This window comes from Hyperoodon ampullatus (genome assembly GCF_949752795.1).
Source record: "Hyperoodon ampullatus genome assembly, chromosome: 6".
Lineage (NCBI taxonomy): Eukaryota > Metazoa > Chordata > Mammalia > Artiodactyla > Ziphiidae > Hyperoodon > Hyperoodon ampullatus.
Genome location: NC_136919.1, coordinates 19,826,979 through 19,850,903, shown reverse-complemented (window position 1 = coordinate 19,850,903; position 23,925 = coordinate 19,826,979). Strand labels below are relative to the sequence as shown.

Sequence of the window (23,925 nt, the reverse complement as noted above, 5' to 3'; positions counted from 1 at the left end):
CAACCACTGCGCCACCAGGGAAGCCCACATTTACTATTCTTAAAAGAACAAAGCAAAACAAACAAAAGCCACTGCTGCACGTCTGTGCAGGGCTTCATCCTGATGAGACCTTGGGCCTGGCCCTCCTTGGTTTCCCGCCTGTGAAAGTTGGGAAGAGTGGTTGGGCTCTTTGAGGGCCTGGGCAGCTCTGACATTCTGTGACATTCTGTATCCCCACCCCACAACTTTTCTCTTCCTCTTTTTAGACTCTGACACCATGTGCTTTTTCACATGGCACATATAGCCATTATACAACATGTAGGATTATGTGAAGATCACAAAAAAGGAAAGGAAGCAAGCAATCCCTGCCTTAGCCACTCCTAAAATCTTGGGACATGGCATGTGTTATCTGATTGGAACCTCATAATCGGGCATTTAACAGATGAGAAAAGGCTCAGAGAGGTTACACCACTTGCCCAAAGTCACACAGCACATTAGGGGCAGAGTTGGATCTGCACCCACAAGTAAAGAATTACCCTCCGAATGAATCCCTGATTGGGGGGTGGGGGGCTGAGTGCAGCCTCCTGAACCCTGAGGTCCCTCCCGGTCCTTGGTCCTCGGCTGTGGTCCCAAGACTAAGAAGACTCACAGCTGGGCATCCAACTCTGGCTTTGCTCACTGGCCCCTCCCCCACAATAGGCTCAGCTTGGAGTGGGGGGGTGGGAGGAATGCTGGCAAGGATCCAGGGGGCTGGTACAAGACCACCACTGAGAGCAGGGGGTCTCTCTCTGCAGGCGAGCTGGAGTTTGGTGAACACTTGGCAAGGAAGATCAGAGCCAATATGGGACTGTAGGCTGGAATGGGGGAGGGACTGAGAAAGCAAAAATGTGAGGGTTTGGGGGCAGAGAGGCCTGGGTCCAACTCTGGTGGTTCTGACCTTAGATATGTTTCCTAACATATGTTCTATATCCTCACCTACAGCCTGAGGGTAACACTGTCCTCAGGGACATGCTTGTAAAGTAATGGGATAGTGTTTGCCAGTCTTAGCACACAGGAGGTGCTCAGAAAACCAGGGGTGCTGTTAGCCTCCTCCTGGCTCCCCTGATCAACCGGGGCCTCTTCCCGGCCACCATGCCCCCAGTCATCCTCCAATCCCTTCAGGACATGCTGCTGGATAAATCTTAGAGCATCATTCTGACCAAGCCTTTCCCTGCTTAAAGACCACCAAATTGGGCTGTTGTCACTTTCAGGTTAAAGGCTAGACATTTTGGCCTGGAATTCAACAACCCGTTCCCAAGTCAGAGGGCTGCTGCATTACACAACTCACACCACAGACTACTAGGAGCCTCATCTCATAAAAGTTTCCTTCCAAAATCCCACACTTCAGGGGAGCTGTAGTGGGGTGCAGGCCTTTTGGCCTGACTCCCCTTGGTCTTCCTGTACCAACAGGAATCCTCCAACTTCTGGCTGCCATGCAGAGCAAGGCTCGTCTTCCATCACCCAACACCCTTCACATGCAGCTCTCTTATTAGAAAAAAGAAAGAGAGAAAGAAAGAGAGAGAGAGGGAGAGAAAGAAAGGAAGGAAGGAAGGTAGGAAGGGAGAAAGGAAGAAAAAGAAAAAGCTCTGAATGTGGCATTTACTAATTTCTATAATGTAAATACCCTTATTATGGTCAGTTTCAAGCTACCAACACAATATCACTGAACACAGCCTTGGGAAGAGATGCACACAATCAGCTCTCACCAGATGACACACCCCTGCAAATCCCAAAGTAATAACCGACTAATCCCAGTGAAGAGCTGTGTGACCTCAGACGAGTGACTTAACCTCTCTGAATCTCAAGCTTCTCATTTGTAAAATGAAAACAACAATAGCACCCATCTTATGGCAATGATGTGAATACTAGGTGATCAACAACAATGTACTGAGTACCTACTATGTGTAGGGCTCTGTACTAGGCATGGGGAGGGTGACTGGCCACAAGATGGACAAGAGCTCCTGCCCTCCGAGACCTCACTCGATGCAGTAAAACCGCTGGTATAGTGGCTGGAATACAGCATTCCGTAACCATTAGCTATTATTATCAACGGTATTATTGTTGTTATGCCTTCCTTTCTGTGGGCCTCAGTTTCCTCATCTCCAAACTTAAAATGTAGCCTAAAAACTTTCTATGATGCCACCTCACTTGAGCCTTAAAGTGGCATTACCATTCCCATTTTACAGAGGGGAAAACTGAGGCACTCAGAATTGAAGCCAGGCTGAGGATTCAATCCAAGTTCTTCTAACTCTCAGTCTCCAGATCTGTCCCACCTCCTGGACTGAGGAAACATAAAAAGGACCTGAAATTCAGCTGGTGACTCAGCTGGATGCTTAAAAAATAGTCTTTCTTCTCCATTTCATGGGGGTAAACTGAAATGTCCTTCGTGTGCACCAGTTTCCAAAACACCCTCTCAGCATGACAGCCACAGTGCCGGGACCATTCCCAGTCTCTCTGGAAACCCTGGCACTTCTGGCGGACTCTGCAGGCTGATGAGAGCTGATGAAACCCCCTTGCAAGAAACAACCCAAATCACATGTTTCAAATGCAAACCACTGGACTTTGGGTCTTTGCCTAAAGTCCTCACATGGGCACCTTCTCCCTCTTTCTGAAGAACTGAGACCGCCCTTGGGAATAAACCCAAAGAATCCTCCAAAGACCACAGGGTCCATCCCCTATTGGTAAGTAAGCCAGACTTAGGCCCCATCAAATGGATAGGTAGAAATTCTGTTTCTTGACAAAACAAAACCAATAGCCAAAAAATAAAACCCACCAACTCCAAAGGAGGTGCCTCGAAATTTCTCTTTGGAAGTCCCTATACGTATCTAACCTCAGTCCTTCACGCTTCAGTTTCAGTCATTTCCTTTCCTTCTGTTCTAGAGGGCAGAAACAATGTCTCTTTTCACTGCAGCCAATCTCAGCTTCTCTTCTCAGCTCCAAAACAGCCCAGGTTTGTTATCAGTGATTTTCCTTTCCAACTTTCTTACTGAGAAGCAGAAGCTTTCCAAACGTAGGTAATGATCCGCTCCAACCTGTCACTTCTTTCAACAAAAGCCAGCGAAAGGAACAGGGAAGAGTCTTGTCCAAAGTCGCGCAGCAAGAAGGCTCTGGCTCTGCCTGTGCCAGACCCATCACACAGGGGAGAGGCCAGCTCGGCGGCCGCCCCGCTGCGCGCCCCTGGGCAAGTCTCAGACCCTCTTTGGGCCTTAGTCTCCCCATCTTCGTACCAAGAAAGGCTGGCCTTATTCCTGCAGTTCGTTCCAGTTCCTACCACTGTCGGAGCTGCCCACCCTCATGCTAGCCCTTGCTCTACCTCCGTACCCCTGCCAAAAAGAGGAAAAGAAACTTGCGTTACGCGTCCGGGGAGGGCGCACGGCTCCGAGTTGTCAGGCTGCGCAGGTTGTTGCCGGGTGAGCGAATATCACACAAATCCCACGACAGAGAAGTCCCACCTCCCCGGTAACCACAGCTACCCGGGCCACACCTCCAACCCAAACACAGCCCGAGGCCCAGCCAAGGACCACCTCCGGATTCCCTCGGTACCCCTCCCCTCCCGGTGACCAGCCCCAGCGAGAGAGAGAGAGAGAGAGAGAGAGAGAGAGAGAGAGAGAGAGAGAGAAAGCCAACTCCCCCATTGCGCGGAGGTGGAAACTGAGGCCAGAGAGTAGAGACTGCGCAACCCGTAGGCCGGCGGCGTTTGGACTCGGACCCTGATAGCCCGTCCAAGGCTCCCTCCTATTCCCGGGGCGGCAATCCGTCTCCTTCCCGTGCTCAGGGGTTTCCACGTGGGAGAGGCCGAAAGCTGCGCAGTCCCTGTGGATCGGAGCCCACCCATGCTGTCCACTCTCCCTCCCCATTCCGCCGACGGAGAAACTGAGACCCTGCGAGGGGCCAGGACCCGCCCCAGAACCACCGCGAACCCCTCCCCGCGTCTCACCTGCTGGCCGCCACGGCGCGCGGGTGGTTTCCCGGAGTTGAGCGGCAAACAAAGGCCTCCAATCCGGGCGCGGGGCGGGGCGGCGATATTTTGCATAATCCCGGAGGCCGGCCTGTGACGACCAGGGCGAGGCCTTTGGAGGCGGGGCCTCTGGAAGTTCCACCAATCGCAGAAAAGAGACAGCCCACGTCCCGCCCCCAGGGGTTCCGACGTAGATCCAGGCTCCAGGACTGAAAATCTCAAATCTGGGAGATTGCGTGTCCTTCTGGAACGCGCCCAGTGGCAGACGGGAGGCCTGGAGTTAAGACTTTTGTGCAGGGTCGCACAGAGCCACAGTGAGGGAGAAACCATAAACTTTGATAGCCGAAACTACTGCTTCATAATAGTAGTAATAAACTTTTCTGGAGCACTTACATGTCAGGCACTGTTGTAAACTCTTACTATGCTCGATCCTCTCGTAAAAGGTTAAGTGGGTATTATCACTACCCGCCAAGTGTATTCTACTCAAAACCATCATTAGACAAGTGGGCAAACGCAGGCCTGGAGAGAGATGAGAACTTGCCCTAGGTCCTGCAGTGAGAACAGCACAGAAATAATCCTTTGTTCAGTGAAAGCGCACCGTGAAGGGTGGCAGTGTAAGGCGTCAAACTGGCCTAGGCTCTCGCCCTAGCTTTGCCGGTGGCGGCCACTGAATTTCAGGTAAATGGGATTCTCAACTCTGACCTCACAGGATTGCCGAGGGGAGTAAATAAATATGCATAGCACCAGGCCTATAAGAAATAACTCAATGACACTAATTTAAAGGGCTCCTGGACCAATCCTATTTCACAGAGGGGAGGGGGTGGAATAGGCCCAAAGACAGGAAGTGACTTGCCCAAGGTCTGGCATCCAGCTGTGTTGCAGCCCAGTTCTCTTTCCTCATGGCAGAAAGCTCTTCCCAGTTCCCCAGGTTGCCACTGGGTCCCTACACACCCACACACTCTCCAGCGTTTATTGTTTGTAGATTTTTAAAAATAAATTTATTTATTTATTTGTTTTTATTTTTGGCTGTGTTGGGTCTTCGTTGCTGTGCGCAGGCTTTCTCTAGTTGCAGTGAGCGGGGGCTACTCTTCCTTGCGGTGCACAGGCTTCTCATGGTCGTGGCTTCTCTGCTTGTTGCAGAGCACGGGTTCTAGGCGCGCGGGCTTCAGTAGTTGTGGCACATGGGCTCAGTAGCTCCGCAGCATGTGGGATCTTCCCTGGCCAGGGCTTGAACCTGTGTCCCTTGCATTGGTAGGCAGGTTCTTAACCACTGTGCCACCAGGGAAGCCCTGTCTGTAGATTTTTGATGAAGGCCATTCTGATCAGTGTGAGGTGATACCTCATTGTAGTTTTGTTTTGCATTTCTCTAATAATTAGTGATGCTGGGCATCTTTTCACGTGCCTCTTGGCCATCTGTATGTCCTCTTTGGTGAAATGTCTATTTAGGTCTTCCCCCATTTTTTTTTTTTTTCCGGTACGCGGGCCTCTCACTGCTGTGGCCTCTCCCGTTGCGGAGCACAGGCTCTGGACGTGCAGGCTCGGTGGCCATGGCTCATGGGCTCAGCCGCTCCGCGGCATGTGGGATCTTTCCGGACCGGGGCACGAACCCGTGTCCCCTGCATCGGCAGGCGGACTCTCAACCACTGCACCACCAGGGAAGCCGACCCCCCAATTTTTTTAATGAGTTGTTTGTTTTCTTGATATTGAGCTCCATGAGCTGTTTGTATATTTTGGAGATTAATCCTTTGTCCGTTGCTTCATTTGCAAAAAGGAACGAAATTGGGTCATTTGTAGAGATGTGGATGGGCCTAGAGTCTGTCATACAGAGTGAAGTAAACCAGAAAGAGAAGAATAAATATCGTATATTAACACATATATGTGGAATCTAGAAAAATGGTACAGATGAACCTATTTGTAGGGCAGGAATAGAGACATAGACGTAGAGAACGGACATGTGGACACGTCGGGGGGAAGGGAAGGGTGGGACGAATTGGGAGATTAGGTTTGACATAAATACACTACCGTGTGTAAAATAGATAGCTAGTGGGAACCTGCTGTATAGCACAGGGAGCTCAGCTTGGGGCTCTGTGATGACCTAGATGGGTGGGATGGGGCGGGGCAAGGGAGGTCCAAGAGGGAGGGGATATATGTATACATATAGCTGATTCACTTCATTGTACAGCAGAAACGAACACAACATTGTAAAGCAATTTTACTCCAATTACAAAAAATGATACAAATGAACTTATTTACAAAACAGAAATAGACTCATAGACATTGAAAACAAACTTATGGTTACCAAAGAGGAAAGGGATAAATGAGGAGTTTGGGAGTAACAGTTACACATCACTATCTATAAAATAAACAACAAGGACCTACTGTATAGCACAGGGAACTATATTCAATCTTGTAATAAAAAAGAATTTGAAAAAGAGTATATATATATATATATATATATATATATATATGTTTACATAACTGAAGCACTTTGCTGTACACCTGAAACTAACACAACATTGTAAATCAGCTATACTTCAATTAAAAAAATAATAAAAATAGATAAATACATACGGTGATGAAAAAAAAAAAGATGAGAAATCTGAGGCTCAGAGAAGTTAAGTGACCTGCCCAAGATCACACAGCCAGGAAGTGGTGGATGTAGAATTTGAGTCCAAATGTCAGACTCTGAGGTATGGACTCTTTGAGGTGTGCCTTGTTCTCTGTCCTTGCGATCCTCACAGTGGTCTACTCCATCCCTCACCCTGCTTTCTTCCAAGCAGACAGGGTGCCAAGTGATTTGAAGGCCAACTCAGCACTTGCTTGGGCAGGCCCTATTGCAAACCAAAAACTCGCCCTCTTCCGTCTTCTCCTTCATCTAGCAGCAGACCCTGAAACTGTCTAGTCATACCTTCCGCCCGCCCCCAGCTCTGGCATTATGAGTGAAGATGTTGTGGCCAGGTGGACCTCTGGCCCCTCCCTCTCCCAATATCCAAGCTGCCTTAGCCCATTGTTTTAGGTCCCTTCAAAGGCAACAGGACAGGACACATGTTTATCCTGGGGCTTCACGTTGTGAACCTCAGGTAGCTGTGGGTCCAAATTTGTCCACTATCACTCATAAGGTATGCAACTTGGGGCAAGTAACTTGGCCTTTCTAAGCCCACTTGCAAAGGAATTTTTTTAAGCTTAAAGTTCTACTGGGAGGGGACCCCTCATACCCAATGGCCTACAGCCCCAGAGTCAGACCCAGGAATTTCAGAACCAACAGTTCCAGAAACTAATTCTTGTCCTTTTTCCAGAGGACAAACTTGGAATGGTGGGCAGCAGCTGCCGGGAGCTCCCTGACCCCTGGGGTTGGATGGAGTGGGGAGATGGCTGGTATAAGACACCGGAAGTCACAAGTTCATAGGGCAGGCCAGTAACTGGCCTGAAATTCACACAGCAAGTCAGTAATAGATGAAAACCTCTTGATTCAGAACAGATGCACAAGGACTTGGGCCTGGAAAAGATGTGGTGTTTATAAGGTCAGATGGCTCCTTTGTCCACCAGCATCCCAACTGCCATCGTCTCCCTGGGGCTGAGTCTGAGCCCACACACAGCATCCCAGCGTTGACCAGAAGCAACTAGCAAGTATCCCCATTGTATTTATTTCCTGTGGCTACTGTAACAGCTTGCCACCAGTTCATGGTTTAAAACAACACTAATTTGTTCTTACAAAGGGAGGTCGAAGCCCCAAACCAGTTTCACCTTGCTAAAGTCAATGTGTTGGCAGGGCAGGTTCCATCTGCAGGCTCAGGAAGAATCCATTTCCTTGCCTTTTTCAGCTTCTAAATGGCCACCAGTATTCCTGGGCTCGTGGTCCCTTCCTCCATCTTTGAACTGCAGCCCTCCAACCTCTGCTTCCATCATCACAACACCTTTTCCTCTGCTGTGCCAAATCTCCCTCTGCCTTCCTCTTGTAAGGACCCTTGTGATTACATCGGGCCCACCCAGATAATCCAGGATAACCTCCCCATCTAAATGCCTTAATCACATCTCCCTTTGCCATATAGGTAACACTCACAGGCAACAGGAATCTGGATATCTTTGGGAGCCATTACTCAGCCAACCACACCCATTTTCTACATTGGGAACTAGGGTTCAGAAAGGTGAAATCACCTGCCCGTGACCGCACAGGAGTTGGAGTCTGATGCCAGGAGATCTGGGGCCTGACAAAGCCCTCTTGCAGCCAGATGTGGGTTATTCCCTGCAGGGTTACTAGGTCTGGAGAGGAGCATACAGAGTCCCATGGGAGGGGCTGCGGCTTTGGGGGATACTGGCTGCTTTAGAGGTCCAGTGGAATCCAGGGCTCTGGATTCAGGTGGTCTTCTTAAGCTGGGGAGGGGACAGGAGCAGCTAAGAGCCAGATCTGGTACAAGTCTGGGGAATCAACTGCCCCCAACCCACTTCTGGCAGACCCCTGGACACAGGGCTGGACAAAGCAGGACTGCTCAAAGTGTTCTTGCGCCAGAGAAAGACTGGGGATGAAGGAAGTGGGCACTAGGCTGGCAGAGGGGCTGTATAGCAGACCATTTTTTGGCCCCCTCCCCTCCCTGCTCCTTCCATGTTTTTTTGTTTTTTTTTATGGTACGAGGACCTCTCACTGTTGTGGCCTCTCCCATCGCGGAGCACAGGCTCCGGACGCGCAGGCTCAGCGGCCATGGCTCACGGGCCCAGCTGCTCCGTGGCATGTGGGATCTTCCCGGACTGGGGCACGAACCCGTGTCCCCTGCATCGGCAGGCAGACTTTCAACCACTGCGCCACCAGGGAAGCCCCCTTCCATGGGTTTTTGCTTCTAACACCCGCTGCCCTTGGCTCCTGGACCAGCTTGGTCTGCACAGATAGAGGGTGGGACGTGACTGGGAATTCACTGCCTCTCCCTCTCCCCCAGACCTTGTCCAAAGACTGACAACTTGAAAGCCCTGTCCCCTTGCCCTGAGTGGGGACAACTCTAGGCCAAGCTTACACTCCAGTGTCCCCCGTGGGATCAGGCTGCCACTGTCCTCCCGGGACTTTGCCTGTAATCACATCCTGCTTGGCTTCCTCACCTTCCCTCCTGATTCTCCCATTGCTATACTGGACTCTCCACCACACTTCCTTAATGAATCACCTGCACAAACATCCTCATCTCAGAGTCAGTTTCTGGGACCCGCCCTAAGATAGGCCACCTCTCTGTGTTTTAAAACATTCATGCACATTGTGCATTCTGCTTCATAACGTAAATGTGCGCTTAAAATATTACTGTGTAAGTTTCAGGGGTACAGCGTTACAGTTTAACAACTATATATACCTGTGCATTTTGAGCTAAAAATATCTGTAAATCACCTTCAAGGAAGGTGTTCCAAAGATGTGGCTGTGGCTCCAGTGCCCCTGCGTACCTGCTGTGTGACCCAGATTGAGCCAAGGGGGGGCAGGGAAAATGTGATATTCTAGGTGCCTCCATCTGTCCTACCATCCCCTCCCCACGTCAAGCAATCAAAATGCCAGCCACCCAGGCAGGCCACATAGCACGCTGGGTCCTAATCTTGTTCAGATCTCTTTATTGAAAAATTAAAGTCATAAGCTCTGTATATAAATACACTGACGACGCTGGTCACCTGCAAGGCCTCTGGGATTAGGCTAGGGGTGTGGTGGGAAGCTGGGGTCCTGGGGTACCCAGGGGTGTGGGATGGAAATAAATAATAAATACCATGGAGGATGAGGAGCTAGGAGGAACGGGGGTGTGAATGGGGGGTGCTCGATGCTTATTTGTGGCACTGAAGGTCCTGCAAGATGCCGCCCTGGCTGGGGGCTGTGTCTACGGATTCTCATGTCACTGCACTCCAGACAAAAGCTCGGGCATCTGGGGATGGGCCAGGTCCTAGCTGGCCGGGGAGCAGCAGGGCCTCCACGCAACCCAGAGTCCCAGGTCCTGGGAGGCCTCAGGTGAAGACATAGGCGCTCTACCCTTCCCCTTCGTTTCTTCCCTTCCTGAGGTTTCATGCTTATACTGAGTGCTTACTGTGTACTGGGCATTGCACCAGACCCCGACCTGACCTTCTGTTTGCCTTGCCCAGCTCTTTTTTTCCCGGTTCTGGTCCAGTGGGCCAGGAAGGAGTGGAGGGATGTCTTCCTGCCACCCTGGCCATGCAGCCCCAGCCCCTGAAGGAGCTCAATAGTGCCAGGAGGGAGGAAGGACCAAGGCCGGGGGCTGGGCAGCGGCGGGAGGCCCTGGGGCCTTGGCCGCTAGAGCATCACATTGAACTCGGTGACCAGAAAGTCGACGTAGTCACGCTCCTTGCTCTTGAAGGCCTCTGCGATGATGCGCGCGGCCTCGCGATGCTCCTTGCCCCGAAGCGTCACCCCGTTCACTTCCAAGATCACGTGGCCCACCTTGAGCTGCCCACAGTTGTGGGCTGAGCCGCCTCGCTGCAGGAGTGAGACACAGGACATGAGCACACAGGGTGCCTGAGGGCTAGGCCAGCCTGGCCTTGACCACCCACCAGGGTAGGCCTGCCACTGCCAGCCAGGCAACCACAATCTGGTGCCCACTGCCCTGATTAGGAAAACTGTGGCTCAGCGACAGCAAAGGCAGTATGAGCCTGGGTCTGCCCTTGGGTGCTGAGTCATCTCTGGGTGTGGCAAACCCCTGGGGATGCTGAGAGGGGGACCTTCAGGGGTAGGGAGACGCGGTCAGGCAGGTCCCTGGGGACGTACCTGAATCGTGACAATCCTAGGCAGGGGCTGGCGGGTGTTGGCGCCGCCCTCGATGGCGATGCCCAGGGTGGCTGCACTTTTCTTCACGCGGACCAGGATGGAGGTGGGCTCCAGGAGTCCGGGCTGCAGGTGTGAGAAAGGAAACCAGTGACAGGCCTCCTGGGTGGACAGGGTGCCATGACAGGCCTCTGGGTCAGCAGGGTGCAGACTCCAGCCCCGTGTCGGGAGCCTGCAGTGTGCTAGCACTAAGCCCAGCACTTGGTGTTCTCAGCTCTCTAATTCTGAGGCTCGGGAGGTTAAGAGGCTGGCTCAAGGCTGCCTGGGGGTGACACCAGGACTTGAATGCAGCCTGACTGCCTCGCCACCACATCACATCAGAACTGAGCTTAAAGATCCTTGAGACCCACCTTGAGCACTTGGCTTGTGTCAGTGGCCAAGGAAGGGTCTTCAGACTCTGAATACAGAGGTCTTTGCAGACACCCACATCCCTCCAGTGACGGGGGGCTCACTACCTCCCCTGTGGTTACTTGCCAAGTTGAACCCTGCTCAGGACCTCCTGTTCTTCACCTGGGGCCGGCCTCCCCCTCCCCCTCTGCACCCCCCGCACCTCGCTCACCGGTTTGGCGGCCCCCTCGGTGGTCCTCTCGTTCCGAGGCGTCTCCTTGCTACTCCTGCCCTTGGCGGACACCACCTGTCTGCCTCGGCCTGGGGCGCTGGCTTCTGCCTCGCCAGCGTCCACGCCACTGTCCTCACTCAGGGTCTGCCCGCTGTCCGAGAGCTGGGAGAGTGTGGAGGCTGCTGGGAGTGGGGACAGGAGGAGAGGCATGGTTTACAGCTGGGGCTGGTGAGGGCTTCCTGGAGGAGCTGAGCGGCAGGCTGGAAGGCTGGGGATTCTCTGGGCAGACTCCCTGCCACCCTCCCACCTACTGAGACCTGCCCTTCCAACTGGGCCTGGCCCCAAGGCCACCACTTCCAGGACGTCTGCTTTGACTGCCCCTGACATAATGATTAAAACAGAGCTTAGGAGGCAAACCCAGCCCACAGATACGGGCTTTGTTTTGCTTTATCTTGTTTTGTTTTTTTTAACTCTCACAGTGTTGTCAATTTTTAACGAAGGGCCAACACATTCGAATTAGGAGATTTCACACAAAAATTAAATTCCAAGCTTCTCGGGGGGAAAAAAAAAAGGAAGGTCTGCTATGCTTGGTCTGTGCCCCTGCTGATCCCACCTGGCCTGAGCTGAGTGATGGGCACACGCCCTCTGGTTTAACAGTCAAACCGAAGCCGCTTCACTATGTGTGTAACAGCTTGGCCCCTGAGATTGAGACACGTTGGAGTCTGGCAGGTGGGGTTTGAATCCTCTCTGACCAGCTGCGCAATCCTGGGCGAGTTACACAGCCTCTCTGAGCCTCCATGTTCTTGTTCCAACCCAGGAGCAATGATGCCTATCCCATGGGGTTATCATAAAGACTAACAGACACGATGTGTTGGGTGAAGCAGCCAAGAGAACAGGCTTATGCTAGATTGCCTGGCTCCACAATTACATTCCGTGTCTCAGTTTCTTCATCTGTAAAATGGGGATAATAACAGTCCAGCCTCACAGAGCTGTTGGGAGGATTAGATGAGTTACTAATATCGGCAGGGTCCCTAGAACAGTGTTCCTGGCACACAGAGAGTGCTGTACACCTGTTAGCTTTATTATCATGTGTGTCCGGCTCAGTGCCAGGTCTAGAGTGATCCATCTATGATGGCTCAGGTTTCTCTCACCACATCCTGCCTGCTCTTCCCTTAGCTGCCTTCCCTCAGTGAGCTACTGAACGCAGGGACCCCGCATTCTTCATCCTAGTCTGCCCACTGCTTGCATACAGCAGGTGCTAAGTAAGTGTCCCCTGACCTGGCTGGCCACCTTCCCTGGCCAAGGCTGCCCCATGCATCATCAACTTCTCCACAAGATGGCAGCAGAATCCAACAAAACATACCCAACTCACTAATAGGAGGGAGGGGGTCCAGGGCCTGCGGAGGGCTCAGCCTTACCGAGTGGAAAGCCAGCTCTGCCATGCCTGCCACCTCCGCAGCTGGACAACCTCTGGAAGCTCAGGGCATGCGGCCTCGGGCCGGCCTCCCAGGTGTCTGGAAGGTCGAGCCCGCACTCTGACCCTGCAGCCCCAGGTCAGGAGACCTCCAGGGGTCCAGAGACTGCAATTTCAATGCCCACCTGTCCCCCAGCACCTGCTCTGTGCCTGGCACTGGGGGACAGAGATCACAGAAGCCACCCCTGCCCTGAACAGGCTCAGTCTTCTTGGGGAGACTTGTAGGTGAGTGCAGGATGACCAGGTCTGGGGCCTCTGGAGGAGGAGCCCGACCCTCACAGCCACCTGGCAGGACTGTCACTGTTATCTCCAGTCCCCCATGGGAAAGCAGGGCAGCCTGTCCACAGTCACACAGCCAGTAATGGCAGAGCGGGGACTCACATTCCCGCCTCTGCCTCCAAAGCCCCTCAGTGCGGGCTTGGGCTTGGGACCCTGTTCCCTGGCCCCACTGACCCTGACGGGGGCAGGCCTGGGCTCGAAGCCCCCTCACTGGGTGAGCATCTGGTCCCACCTTGGCTGTGTTGATGGGCAGGTCAACGTAGGGGGGGCAGGGAGCCCCTAAGATGACACAGCAGCACCCTGAGCCCAGCCCGCCAGGGTCTGTGGTACTCACTGCGCGTCTGGGGCAGCGCCCTCACTTCGTTCACGTCGGGCTCGCTGTCTGGGCGGTGCACCTCCACCATGACAAAGTGCTGGTTCGTGCCCGTCTGGTCTGGGTGGCCGGAGGGGGAGGGTGGCGGAAGGCTGCCCCCCGCCAGCGTGGCCTCTGCAGGGGGGCTTTTCAGGTGCGGGGGTGACTGGACCCGCGGGAAGGGGCCAATGGGGTGCTGGTTGACCAGGGCCAGATGGGCGTCCAGCGGCCTCTTGGAGCCGGGGTTGGCCGGGGAGATGGAGGCGTAGATGGGGGAGGAGGGCGAGTCCTGTGCTGAGGAGGCCTCTGGGGCAGGGGAGGTGCCCGCCGGCGGGCTGCGGTTCCGTGGAGCAGAGAAGACGATGCCCGCGTGGGAAGATGCGGAGGAAGGCGGCTGGAGGTCCTCTCTGACCGGCTTCCTCGTCTGGGTGGTCAGGTGGTCGTGGCCTTGGGGCAAAGGTGATGGGGGAGGCGGTGGCTTGTAGCTAGGCAGTCCCTTGGAGGTGGACTTGACATCATCCTGCCAAAAGACCCAACAGGAGTAGGAGTCAGAGCCCATCGTGCCTGTTAGAGGGGAGACCTGAGTGCCCCAGTGCACCAGGCCCTGGCTGCAATTCCGTCCCTGCTCTATCAGCTCTTGGCCACGCTGCTCTGAATAATGCAACACCCGAGTGGAAAACTTCTCCCTGCATCTCAGCAGCTGATAAGCATCAGGATCTTGGCGGGAGTCTCTGGGGATGGCGTCGTTACCTTTGGGAACTGAAGTTCTTGGCATTAGCCAGGGCTTGTCACAGGGCACGGGACTTAATTAGACGCAGGATGCAGAGATGGAAAACAAAGAAGGCCTTTCTTTGGCTTTTCTTTTTAAGGGATTATCATAGCTTCTGGAGACAGGAGGTGTGACAGGACTGATGGGAGAGAGTGGATAGAAGGTGGACAGACATGGGCTGGGGTGCCGTGTGGCCCTGGGCAAGACACAGCACCTCTGAGTGCACCTCTGGGCAACGGGGAAAACTGTACCCACCCAGCAGAGTCGTGGGGGGGTGGTGAGAAGCAGCGTGTGTAATGCATTAGCAAGGGGCCTGTGACCCGGCAGGTGCTTGGTGAGTGGCAGAGCCTGTCATCACTATGCCCCCCTCCCTATGCCAGCATCCAACACTGGCACAGCTCTGATGGCCTTGCGGGCACTGTTCCAAATTCTTTACTTAGTTTAATTAATTGACTCCTTGCCACAGACTTATGGGGTTGTACACTATTATTACCCCCATTTTTACAGATGGGAAAACTGAGGCACAGAGAAGTTAAGAAACTTGCCCAAAGTCACACAGTCAGTGGCAGAGGGTGGGATTTGAACCCAGGCAGTCTGGCTCCAAAGCCCAGGCCATTCAAGAGTTATGTGGGGGCTTCCCTGGTGGCACAGTGGTTGAGAGTCCGCCTGCCGATGCAGGGGACACGGGTTCGTGCCCCGGTCCGGGAGGATCCCACATGCCGTGGAGCGGCTGGGCCCGTGAGCCATGGCCGCTGACCCTGCGCGTCCGGAGCCTGTGCTCCGCAACGGGAGAGGCCACAGCGGTGAGAGGCCCATGTACCGCAAAAAAAAAAAAAAGTTATGTGGGTCAGATCACAAGGCAACGCTACCCAGACTGCTGATGCTTGCGTGTGGGCACGAGGTCACGTTTAACTCCCTTTTCCAGTGCAATCACAGGGCCTCCTTGAGGAGCTTCATGCTTCAGTACTTGCTATGACAACGTTCAGATAACATATCAAAAGTAACACCAACTCGGCAAATAGTCAAAGAGCCTGACAGCCCTGCCTCAAATCCCCAGAACTAGCTGAGAGCTCACAGCTGAGGGCCTCTGTCCCCTACCTGTGGCTCTCACCAGGGAGCCGGCCCCCAGGGTCTCAGGCAGACCCGGGAGGGCAAAACACAATGAAAGGGCCAGAGAGGGTCTTACCAGGGAAACGTCTGAGAGGGTGTTCATATTGCCCTGGACGGCCTCCCCCGTCTCCTCCAGGTCCAGAGTGTTCTAGAACAGAGGAGAAAGCCACGTGAGCAAATACAAACTGAGAGGGAAAAACCACTTTGCTCTCTAGGACGCCAAATCTACGTGCCCTGAGACACCTTTGTGCTGTGGTTTAAGTTTCTCCTGACCTGCCCCACTCCGTGGGAATTTACTTTACACATTAAAATTAATGTCGATTTTCATTTGGAAATCAATTTCAAGGATGTCAATTTCTTGGAGACTTTCCAGGCCTCTCCTGAACTACGTGTGGGTGCTGTGGCGTGGCTCTGGCCTTGACTGGGATTTCCCGTAGCTCAGCCCGCGCTCAACACTCTCAAAGCCTCCAAAACCCAAGGGTTCTCTCTCCACTGCTCCCCTCAGGATCCCAGGGAGGTGTGAAAGTGGCAAGATGAGAGGCGGATGGGGAAAGTCTCTCTCTCTTTTAATTTTAATGGTTTTGTGCTGTGGGGGACGGGGGAGAGGGTTACGGTTTCAATGGAGCTTATTTTGCAAAGATGCTCATTTCTTCCTTTCCTACCTCACCGGAAGCCTAACGCTCCCTCAGGTGACACTGAGCTGCCACCTCCAGCCACCCCGGGATGCCCAGCAGTACTCCTCTCTAAGCTGGGCTCCTGAGGGCTCAGCAGAGCTACTTCTCTCCACCTCACCGGGCCCAGGATGGCAAGGAGCCTCCATGACCATCACCGGGCTCAACTCTCAAGTTCAGCGACCCATACTGAGCAGTCTCAGTGCTCCAGACCGAGGGCCTGGGGACACAGAGGAGGTGAGACACCGCCCCTGCCTTCAATAGCTTAGAGAGAGTAGGGTGGACACAAATAAGCAAGGAGGCGATTGCACAGGGTGAGGAGGGGTCATCCGGGAAGGCTTCCTAAAGGAGCGAGCACGGCTTAAAGCTGGGCAAAGGAAGGGAGGATGGGTGTTTCAGAGGGAGGGGTGTGCATTAAGCAGGAAGGATAGAGGATGCTTGAGAACCTTCGGGGGGTTCCACATGAGTCAGGAGCTGCTTAGACCTAAGCCTGAGGGCAGTGGGTCACCATGGAGATGTGGTCAGGTTTGCCTCCTAAGAAGATCCCCTTTGCTCACTTCCTCTCCAGCCACGCTAGAGCCATGCAGGCATGTCAGGGCCTTTACATTTCACACTGGCTGTTCCTTCTGTCTGGAACATGCTTCCCCGGGACTATCCACAAGGCATGATCTGTTTGCTCACCTCCTTCAAGACCTTACTTAAATATCACCTCCTCAGAAAGGTCCACGCAGACAACCCCACCTAAAATCACAACCCCCACCCCTGCCCTGCTTTATTTTCCTCCTTTGCACTGATCACTATTCTTCACCCAGCAGCCACGATGTAATCTTGAAAGGTAAATCAGACAGTGTCTCTCCCCAGCTCATAATCCCTCCAGGGTCTTTCCATTTTACGCAGAGGAAATTCCAAACTCTGCCTTCGCTGTGCCTGGTGACTGGGCCCTTTCTTGCTACTCTTCCAACAGGATGGGATGGTTCCCGCCTCAGGGCCTTTGCACTCACTGCTCTGACTGCACTACACTCCTGGCTCACTCTCTCACTTTAGTTAGTTCTGACCTTAGTGAGGCCTTCCCTGACCAGCCCTGTTTTCAAACAGCGCCCCTCGCCAACCCCCGCATACCACCTCTGTCTAACCCTTGACCCTGCTTCGTTTTTCTGTATAAGATTTATCACCACCTGATCGGATACTATTGATTTGCTTATTGTTTGTCTCCCCACTAGGATAAATCCTCAAAGGCAGGACTTGTGACTACCTAGTCCCTACTCTATCCTCAGTGTTCCGGATAGTGGCTGCTTGGTAAATATTTACTAAGCAAATTAATTAATCCACGAATGAATCAATGGGTGAATGAATTAAGCAGTGACCCTGGCTGTCACAGGGAGGAGGCCCGAGCAGGCAAAGAATTGAGCAAGGTGGCTACGGTAGGTCACAGAGAGCAGTAATGGTGGCTTGAATGAGGGTGAAGGCAGCAGGTGGATGGGAGGAGCCCCCTGACTCCATACCCCTAGGGCAGAGGCTACCAAGTCACTCCACACTGACCCCCATCTCAAATGAGCCTCCTGAAGCCTTGAGCGTTCTGGGTGGGCACAGGGAACGTGGTCAGCCACAGGAATCCACCAACCTACAAGATGCCCCGCCCTCCCGGCCCTGAGCCTTTCTCACCCAGGGCTCCTCATCTGGTCCTGTGATGCCTCTGGGACAACGTCAGGCTGGGACAACATCAGGCCAGGACAACTGCCTTGTTTTATCAACAAAGCTGAGGCTTATGTGCAAACCTCAGCTTCCTGACCTCTCCCGCTCTCTCCAACACTGTCTCCTGCACACCACCTCACGGGAAGACGCCCCGACAGCTTCGGTGATGCAAGGATGGGGGGATCCTTGAGGAGGGGAGGCCTGCTCTTTCACACACTGATTAGTGGTTCTGGCTTTTCTGAGATCGCACCCAGCTCTGCTACTCACAGGTGAGTGACACTGGGCAAACCACGGAACTGCTCTGTGCCTCAGCTTCCTCATCTTTAATATGGGTAAACAGCAGTTCCTCCCTCACGGAGTTGATGCATGAACACCTGAAAGATGCTCAGAACAGAGCCTGGCACAATATAAGAGGGGAGGTTACCAGAAGCCTGGGATCTTGCAAATCTGCCCTAGGAACCAAATGGCTACACAACGTGCCCTGGTCCATGTGAGCACTTCGATAGAAAGAAACAGTAATCCTTTCATATACCCCCTCCTCCAAAACCGTAATGAGTCCAGTGCTCCCAGGAAACAGTCCAGCTGGGCAACACAGACCATCTAGGATGAAGGTGGATGGCGAGGCAGGTTACGTGCAGTGACTTCCCAAGACTCGGCCGTTACTGCCCTGGCCTCAGCAGGAGGCCCCAAGGGGATCATAGACCTGGAAGGTGCCTACACCAAAGACAAGAGGGGCCTCCATCACCTCAAATGTAGCTAGCCACTGCCACCTGCCCCCAAAATTCACCTTGTAGGCACCCTGGGGGCTTAGATGACAGTCCACGGTTGGACAGAAGACATGGGATTCTGTCCTGTTCTGGCACATCAGGAGCTTTGAATATTCATTTAGTTGATCAACAAGCATTTATCAGGCAGCCTTGACTTATGAGGAAAGCTCATGGGGGTAAAGGTGAGCAGGCCACTCCCCAACACCCAGCAGAGGGCCAGGCATGAAGGAGCTGCCCACAAACTGTTGTTCGGGATCACTGATGGGGCTGGCATTGTAATAAGGCCCACGGGAGGGGGCAAGGAAGGGTCCTGATCCTGGCAACACAAGCATGTTTTGCCGAGTGCTACAGGGAGGGCGTGACTTTCTCTTAGAGAGAAGGACATCAGAGAACTCCAAACTGTGGAGGGCCTACTGCATGCCAGATCCCTGCTGGATGTTTTCCTTACATGATCTCATTGATTCTCCCAACGACCCTGTAAGGCAGGCACTCTGTCCCCGCTCACATCTTTTACACTTAAGCTCAGAGAAGGCAGTGACTTGTTCAAGGCCACAGGGCCATTCTACAGCAGATCAGTTTTCTAACCCATGTCAGGGTGACCCCAAAGCCCGTGCAACCTTACCCTGACCCCAGAATTGAATAGGGTCCTGATACTATAGGAACCAAAGGGCCCCAGGAGGACCCTCTCTGAAACAAGAGAGAACACAGCCATCGCTGGGCCCTGGCCTCAGTCATTTCCTGCTGTTAGTGGTATCCTGGAGCCAAGATGGAAGGCAGGCATGGAGAGGTGGGAGGGTGAGGGTGGATCAGGGACAGACATCCGGCCCTGGGAGGAAGGCCTGAAGTGGAGCAAACGGCAGACGGGTTGGAGCCCAGCCCTGCCAGACTCCATCTGTTGAATCCAGACGCTCAGGAGCCCCGAGTCCCCGAGCCATGTTCCTTGTGCATCTGAAATAGCTGCAGACAGCAGGCTAAGAACCCGGGTGATGCGTCAGCAGAAACGCTTCTGGAACAGGCTTCGAGAGGAGGATCAAGGTCAGAGCTCACGAAGGAGCCCGTGCGTCCTGGCCTCCTCCCCACTCCCCTCAGCCCCAGCTGCTTGGGCTGCCCTCCTCCCGCACCCACTGAGGCCAGAGACTAGCTAAGGGTTGAAACCTGGAGGCTCAATGAATCCTGCCAGGTGGGACCCTTCATCAGTTCCACAGCTGAGGTGACGGAGGCTCAGAGAGGGGAGGCCACCTGCCCAAGGTCACACAGCAAGGACGGAGCAGGAAAGCTGAACCCTATTCAAGGTCTGAGTCTGTTATCCAGACTACTTGCCATGAGAGCCAGGATGCCCTCAAGACCTGCTGCCGTGGCTCCCCCATCTCCTTCCTCCTCGAATCTGTGGCGGTTCAGAAAATCCCCTGCCTTCCAAAGAGAACTCCTTTTCATCTGAGTTTGCCCAGTCAGGGCTCAGATACCCCAGGGTCTGGCTTGAGGGAACTGTGGGGAGAAAATGAAAGGAAATCATAAGGGGGCAATCACCTGTGCCTGCCTCTGCCGGATGGACTCGTGATCCTGGAAAGGGAGGCCTGTAAGGCCGTGCGTGAGGCCTTACGCATCCTGTGAGGGAGGCCCTCCCCTCCCCTGCCCTCTTTCTCTCCCCTCCCCTCCCCTGCCCTCTCTACAGCCCAGTTCCGGGGCCCCTCCGCTCCCACCCTCTCATTACAATGGGAGGGCTCTTACATAAAGGTGCCGTTTTCAGCTCTTCATTCTTCTTGCTTCTTTACTCTGATGTCTGCACTACAGGCTCCCCCGCCACCTCCACCCCAAAATGCACCAGAGGCCTGAGGCTGGGAGTGCCCTCCCCTTTCTGTCAATGGGCAAACTGAGGCACAGAGTCACAAAGGCTTCTGGAAGGTCGGCAGTGGAGGCTGCTGAGAGGAAGGGGACAGCGGGAGAGAGAGAAACTAGAGAGGGAGGAGTGAGAATAAGAGGGAAAAAGAGAAGGGAGAAGACTGGGGAGAAAAGACCAAGAAGTGGAGAGCAAGGGGAGAAAGAGGAAGGGAACTTGAGAGAACAGCAAGAGGTGGTAGCCTCGCCAGAGCTGGGGAAGAGGGGCTTGTCGCAGCCGGTAGAGCCAGACAGTCCTGGTGTTCCTGGGGGGCAGGGGGCTGCCCAGAGTGAAGGGGACGGGGCTGCCCAGAGTGAAGGGGACAGGTCTGGGGGTCCAAAAGGATCGAGTGGCCAGACCCTGGGGTGATGGCCATGCTGGTGGAGACAGATCATGCCGTCCCAGCCTGTCCGAGCCGGGGCTTGGGTGGAAGTCTGGAAGCTGGGGGGGTGGGCAGAGGAGAGGACAGCGAGAGAAACAATCTTCAACACAGAGGGCTGGAACCTGCACTCGCTGGCGAGGCTGAGGCCATGGGAACTGGCACTGGGCCTTTCAGCAGCTTGTCCATTCCTGCTACCATGTTTGGCCACCAAACCACAGAAGCAGAAAAGCCCCCGGGAAGATGGTGCACAAAGCCCTCCCGAGAGGCGGGTGTTACTGCCTTGTCCCAGCACAGCCCGTGCTTCCTTCTGCCTCCATGCATCTCCCTCCCAATGGTCTTAGGCAAAGGACGTCATTCAGTGAACAGAGAGGGTGACCCAGAATCTCCAGGTCAGGGACAGAAGAGCCCGTAGGGCAGGCATTGGAAAGCGGGGCTCCAGGAAGGAGTCAGAAGCCGGTGAACCTGGCTGGGGGAAAACCCTGCATCTTTTATTTTCATTAACCTCTAACTGAAATGTAGCGTCTCCTTCTTTTATGGACGGAGGCAACACAGCCCAGCAGAATAAGCAGCGCCTGTGACACTGTCACAGATCTTTCGTAGCACATGGCAGAGGCTACAAAGTCCCATTTATGCTCATCACGGCCTGACAATTACAGCTGTTACCGACCTGCTGTCAGACCTCGTTCCTGGGCGTGATGATAAAGCACACATTTTACCATTTGTTTCCATATTTGAAAAAGGCATTTCATCATCTGATTTGTTTCCTTTGTAATCCTGTGTGTTTTAGTTTTAAACATTTAAAACTGTTATCCTGAGAACGGGTCCCAGGGCTTTGCCAGCTTGCCAGAAGGGTCCACGGCACAGAAAAGGTGAAGCCCCCCACCCTACAGTCCTACGTCAGTGTTTAGTCCCGCTCTCCTAGGTTATAGCCGGGCAAACCTGGGCTCTGAGGGGAGCAGGCACTGGTCATGTTCCAGCAGGCTCTGAGCTCCATGGACTTGGTTCTATTTGGTGGAAACAGCTTCCAGCACTCGCAGTCCCCACACAGGGAGGAGAATGCTCCTCAAAGCACTGTCCTTATTTCAGACACCGGCTGAGGCGAAGCTGCAGCTACCCTGAGGGTCACTAATGCCTCCGGTGACACTATGGTTCTATGCTCTTGTACCACCCTCCGACCCACTTATCAAAGTGTGAATTATGGAGATGATTTGATTCGAGGCTGCCATCCTCACTGCCCTTGCTAAGCTTCGCGAAGGTGGGCGTGTTGTCTCTTGTTCCCGGCTACCAGTGCCCCGCTCAGAGCCTGCATGCAGGAGGTGCTCAACGAATGCTTGCCACATAAATAAGGAACGGCAGAATGACTGAGTAAATAGATGGGCTCCTTCCTGCATCCCCGCTAGGGAAGAACTTGCCCAGAAGAGGACTCCTAAACTCACCCAGGTTGGACCAGAGGCAGATGCAGCAGGTGGGATGTATACCTCTCATCATTTGCTCCCTGTTTCTGGAAAGAGCTGCCTTGACAGTCAGGGGTCTCTGCAGCTGGAGGCATCCGAGACAGGCCTGAGCGCCTCCGCCCTCCTTTGGCCCCAGATGAGGAGGAAGGCAAGGAGGCCATGGGGAGGAGGCTGACACTGCCAAGGGCTGACAGCCACGCCCTGCACCCCCTTCTCACCTTACTGCAGGGGAGACGGGCAATGGCCTTTAGAGGCAGGGGCCCCTTTCCAGGTACATGAGAGGCCTAGAGTGCAAAACCTCTCAAATCCAGGAGGAAGAGGGCTGTGGGTAAGGTCAGGGCAAGTTCCACTGCCACCCCGACCTCAATAGCATCTGCTCCATGGGTACAAGGCTGGCTTTGGCCTTTCGGCCCCTTTTCCTCTGCAGTGCCCTTTGCCAGCCTTTAGAGTATCAACAGAATCGGCTCCTATAGAGTCCACACCTGTAAGTCCACCCCTACTCTCACTCCATCTCCACAACAACCTGTAGATGGCTGGCCTTATCAGCCCACTGTACAGGTGCAGAAACTGAGGCTCCAAAAGCTTAAGTCGCCTGCCCAAGGTGACACGGCTACTAGTTGGGAGAGCCAACCCTGGTGTGTGGGATTCCAGAGCTTGTGCACTTAAGCCCCTCTGCCACAGACCTGCTCACACTAGATGAGGAATTCAAGAAATGTCCGGCAGGCCTTTCTTCTTTCACGCAGCTCTCCTGGCCGACATCTTTATGGGAGGGGAATGATACCGTTTGGAGGCAGCCCAAAATTCCCAGGGCTGACTCTGTATTAGACAAATGGAAAATAAACACAATTTGTTGAAGGGGGAGGGCTGCATCTGATTTCCTTTGATTGATTGTGTCTGGTTTGAAGGAAAATGGCTGCAGAACGAGCCACGTTTAACCTGGGATTGATAACCGTGCAGCACGAGCCAGGGAATTTGGGTTAAATGGAAACCGGCTCCAGCTGGGGCATCCGTCTGCGGCATGTGGGTCACAAGAGCCAGCCGCCTGCCCCCTTGCCCGTCTGAACGCCAGAGCAGAGGACATTTTCCTACGATGTGGGAGGTAACTGTCCAGGAGGCTGGAACGTTAGAAGATGATCCTGGGTGGCCAGGGAATGAGGTTTCATTTCGGTTTCTGCTTCACATTTCCTTGAACTCTGCTCTGTGCCAAGCCCTGGGCTGGCAGTGGGGACACAGACAGGAGAAAGATGAGGTTCCTGCCTGACCCCACCAGCTTTCCCTGTGTACTGGGGAAGACACTCAGGCAGAGGTTAAAGCAACATGGCGGGCATTTTAATGGAGATGTGAAAAGCACGCGTGCTCCACGAGGGAAGGGATTTTGGCCATGTGCAAGAAATGTTTTTGGTTGCTGTCCATCCAGATTGTGGGGCACGTTTGTTACTCAGCATCCCTGCAGCAAAAGCTCACTAATACATGGTGGTGTTGCAGACCAGTGCCTGGCACTTAGCGGCAAATGAATTAATATTATTTTAAGCTCTCTCTCAGGAGGTATGATGCAGCCCTTGTTCAAATACACAGGTAAGTGGTGGGAACACAGGGCTGCCATTCCTTGCCGTGCCTCCCCTGGACTATTTTCCAGAATCTCCTGACAAGAGGACTCTCAGAGTTGGAGGAGACTTGGGGGTCTGCCTGCATCATACAGATGGGGAGACTGAGGCTGACAGTGAGTGAGGGGCTTTCCTGAGGGTGCACTGCGTGGTGGGGGCAGACAGGAGGA

General features: G+C 53.7%; 1 protein-coding gene across 5 annotated transcripts in view; it reads right to left on the bottom strand.

The window, feature by feature from the left end:
- Nucleotides 1-10,238: 10,238 nt before the first annotated feature.
- Nucleotides 10,239-23,925, bottom strand: part of WHRN (whirlin) — a gene marked incomplete at both ends in the record, with an annotated part of 90,369 nt that continues 76,682 nt past the window's right edge. For 3 of the 5 annotated variants that reach the window (XM_079706200.1, XM_079706202.1, XM_079706203.1), the window contains 5 exons: nt 10,239-10,421; nt 10,710-10,832; nt 11,326-11,507; nt 13,413-13,950; nt 15,386-15,457. In XM_079706200.1, coding sequence (XP_079562326.1) covers nt 10,239-10,421; nt 10,710-10,832; nt 11,326-11,507; nt 13,413-13,950; nt 15,386-15,457 — 1,098 coding nt within the window. Of the gene's footprint in view, nt 10,422-10,709; nt 10,833-11,325; nt 11,537-13,408; nt 13,951-15,385; nt 15,458-23,925 lie in introns of all 5 variants that reach the window. The other 2 variants (XM_079706201.1, XM_079706204.1) reach the window with 2 other exon arrangements.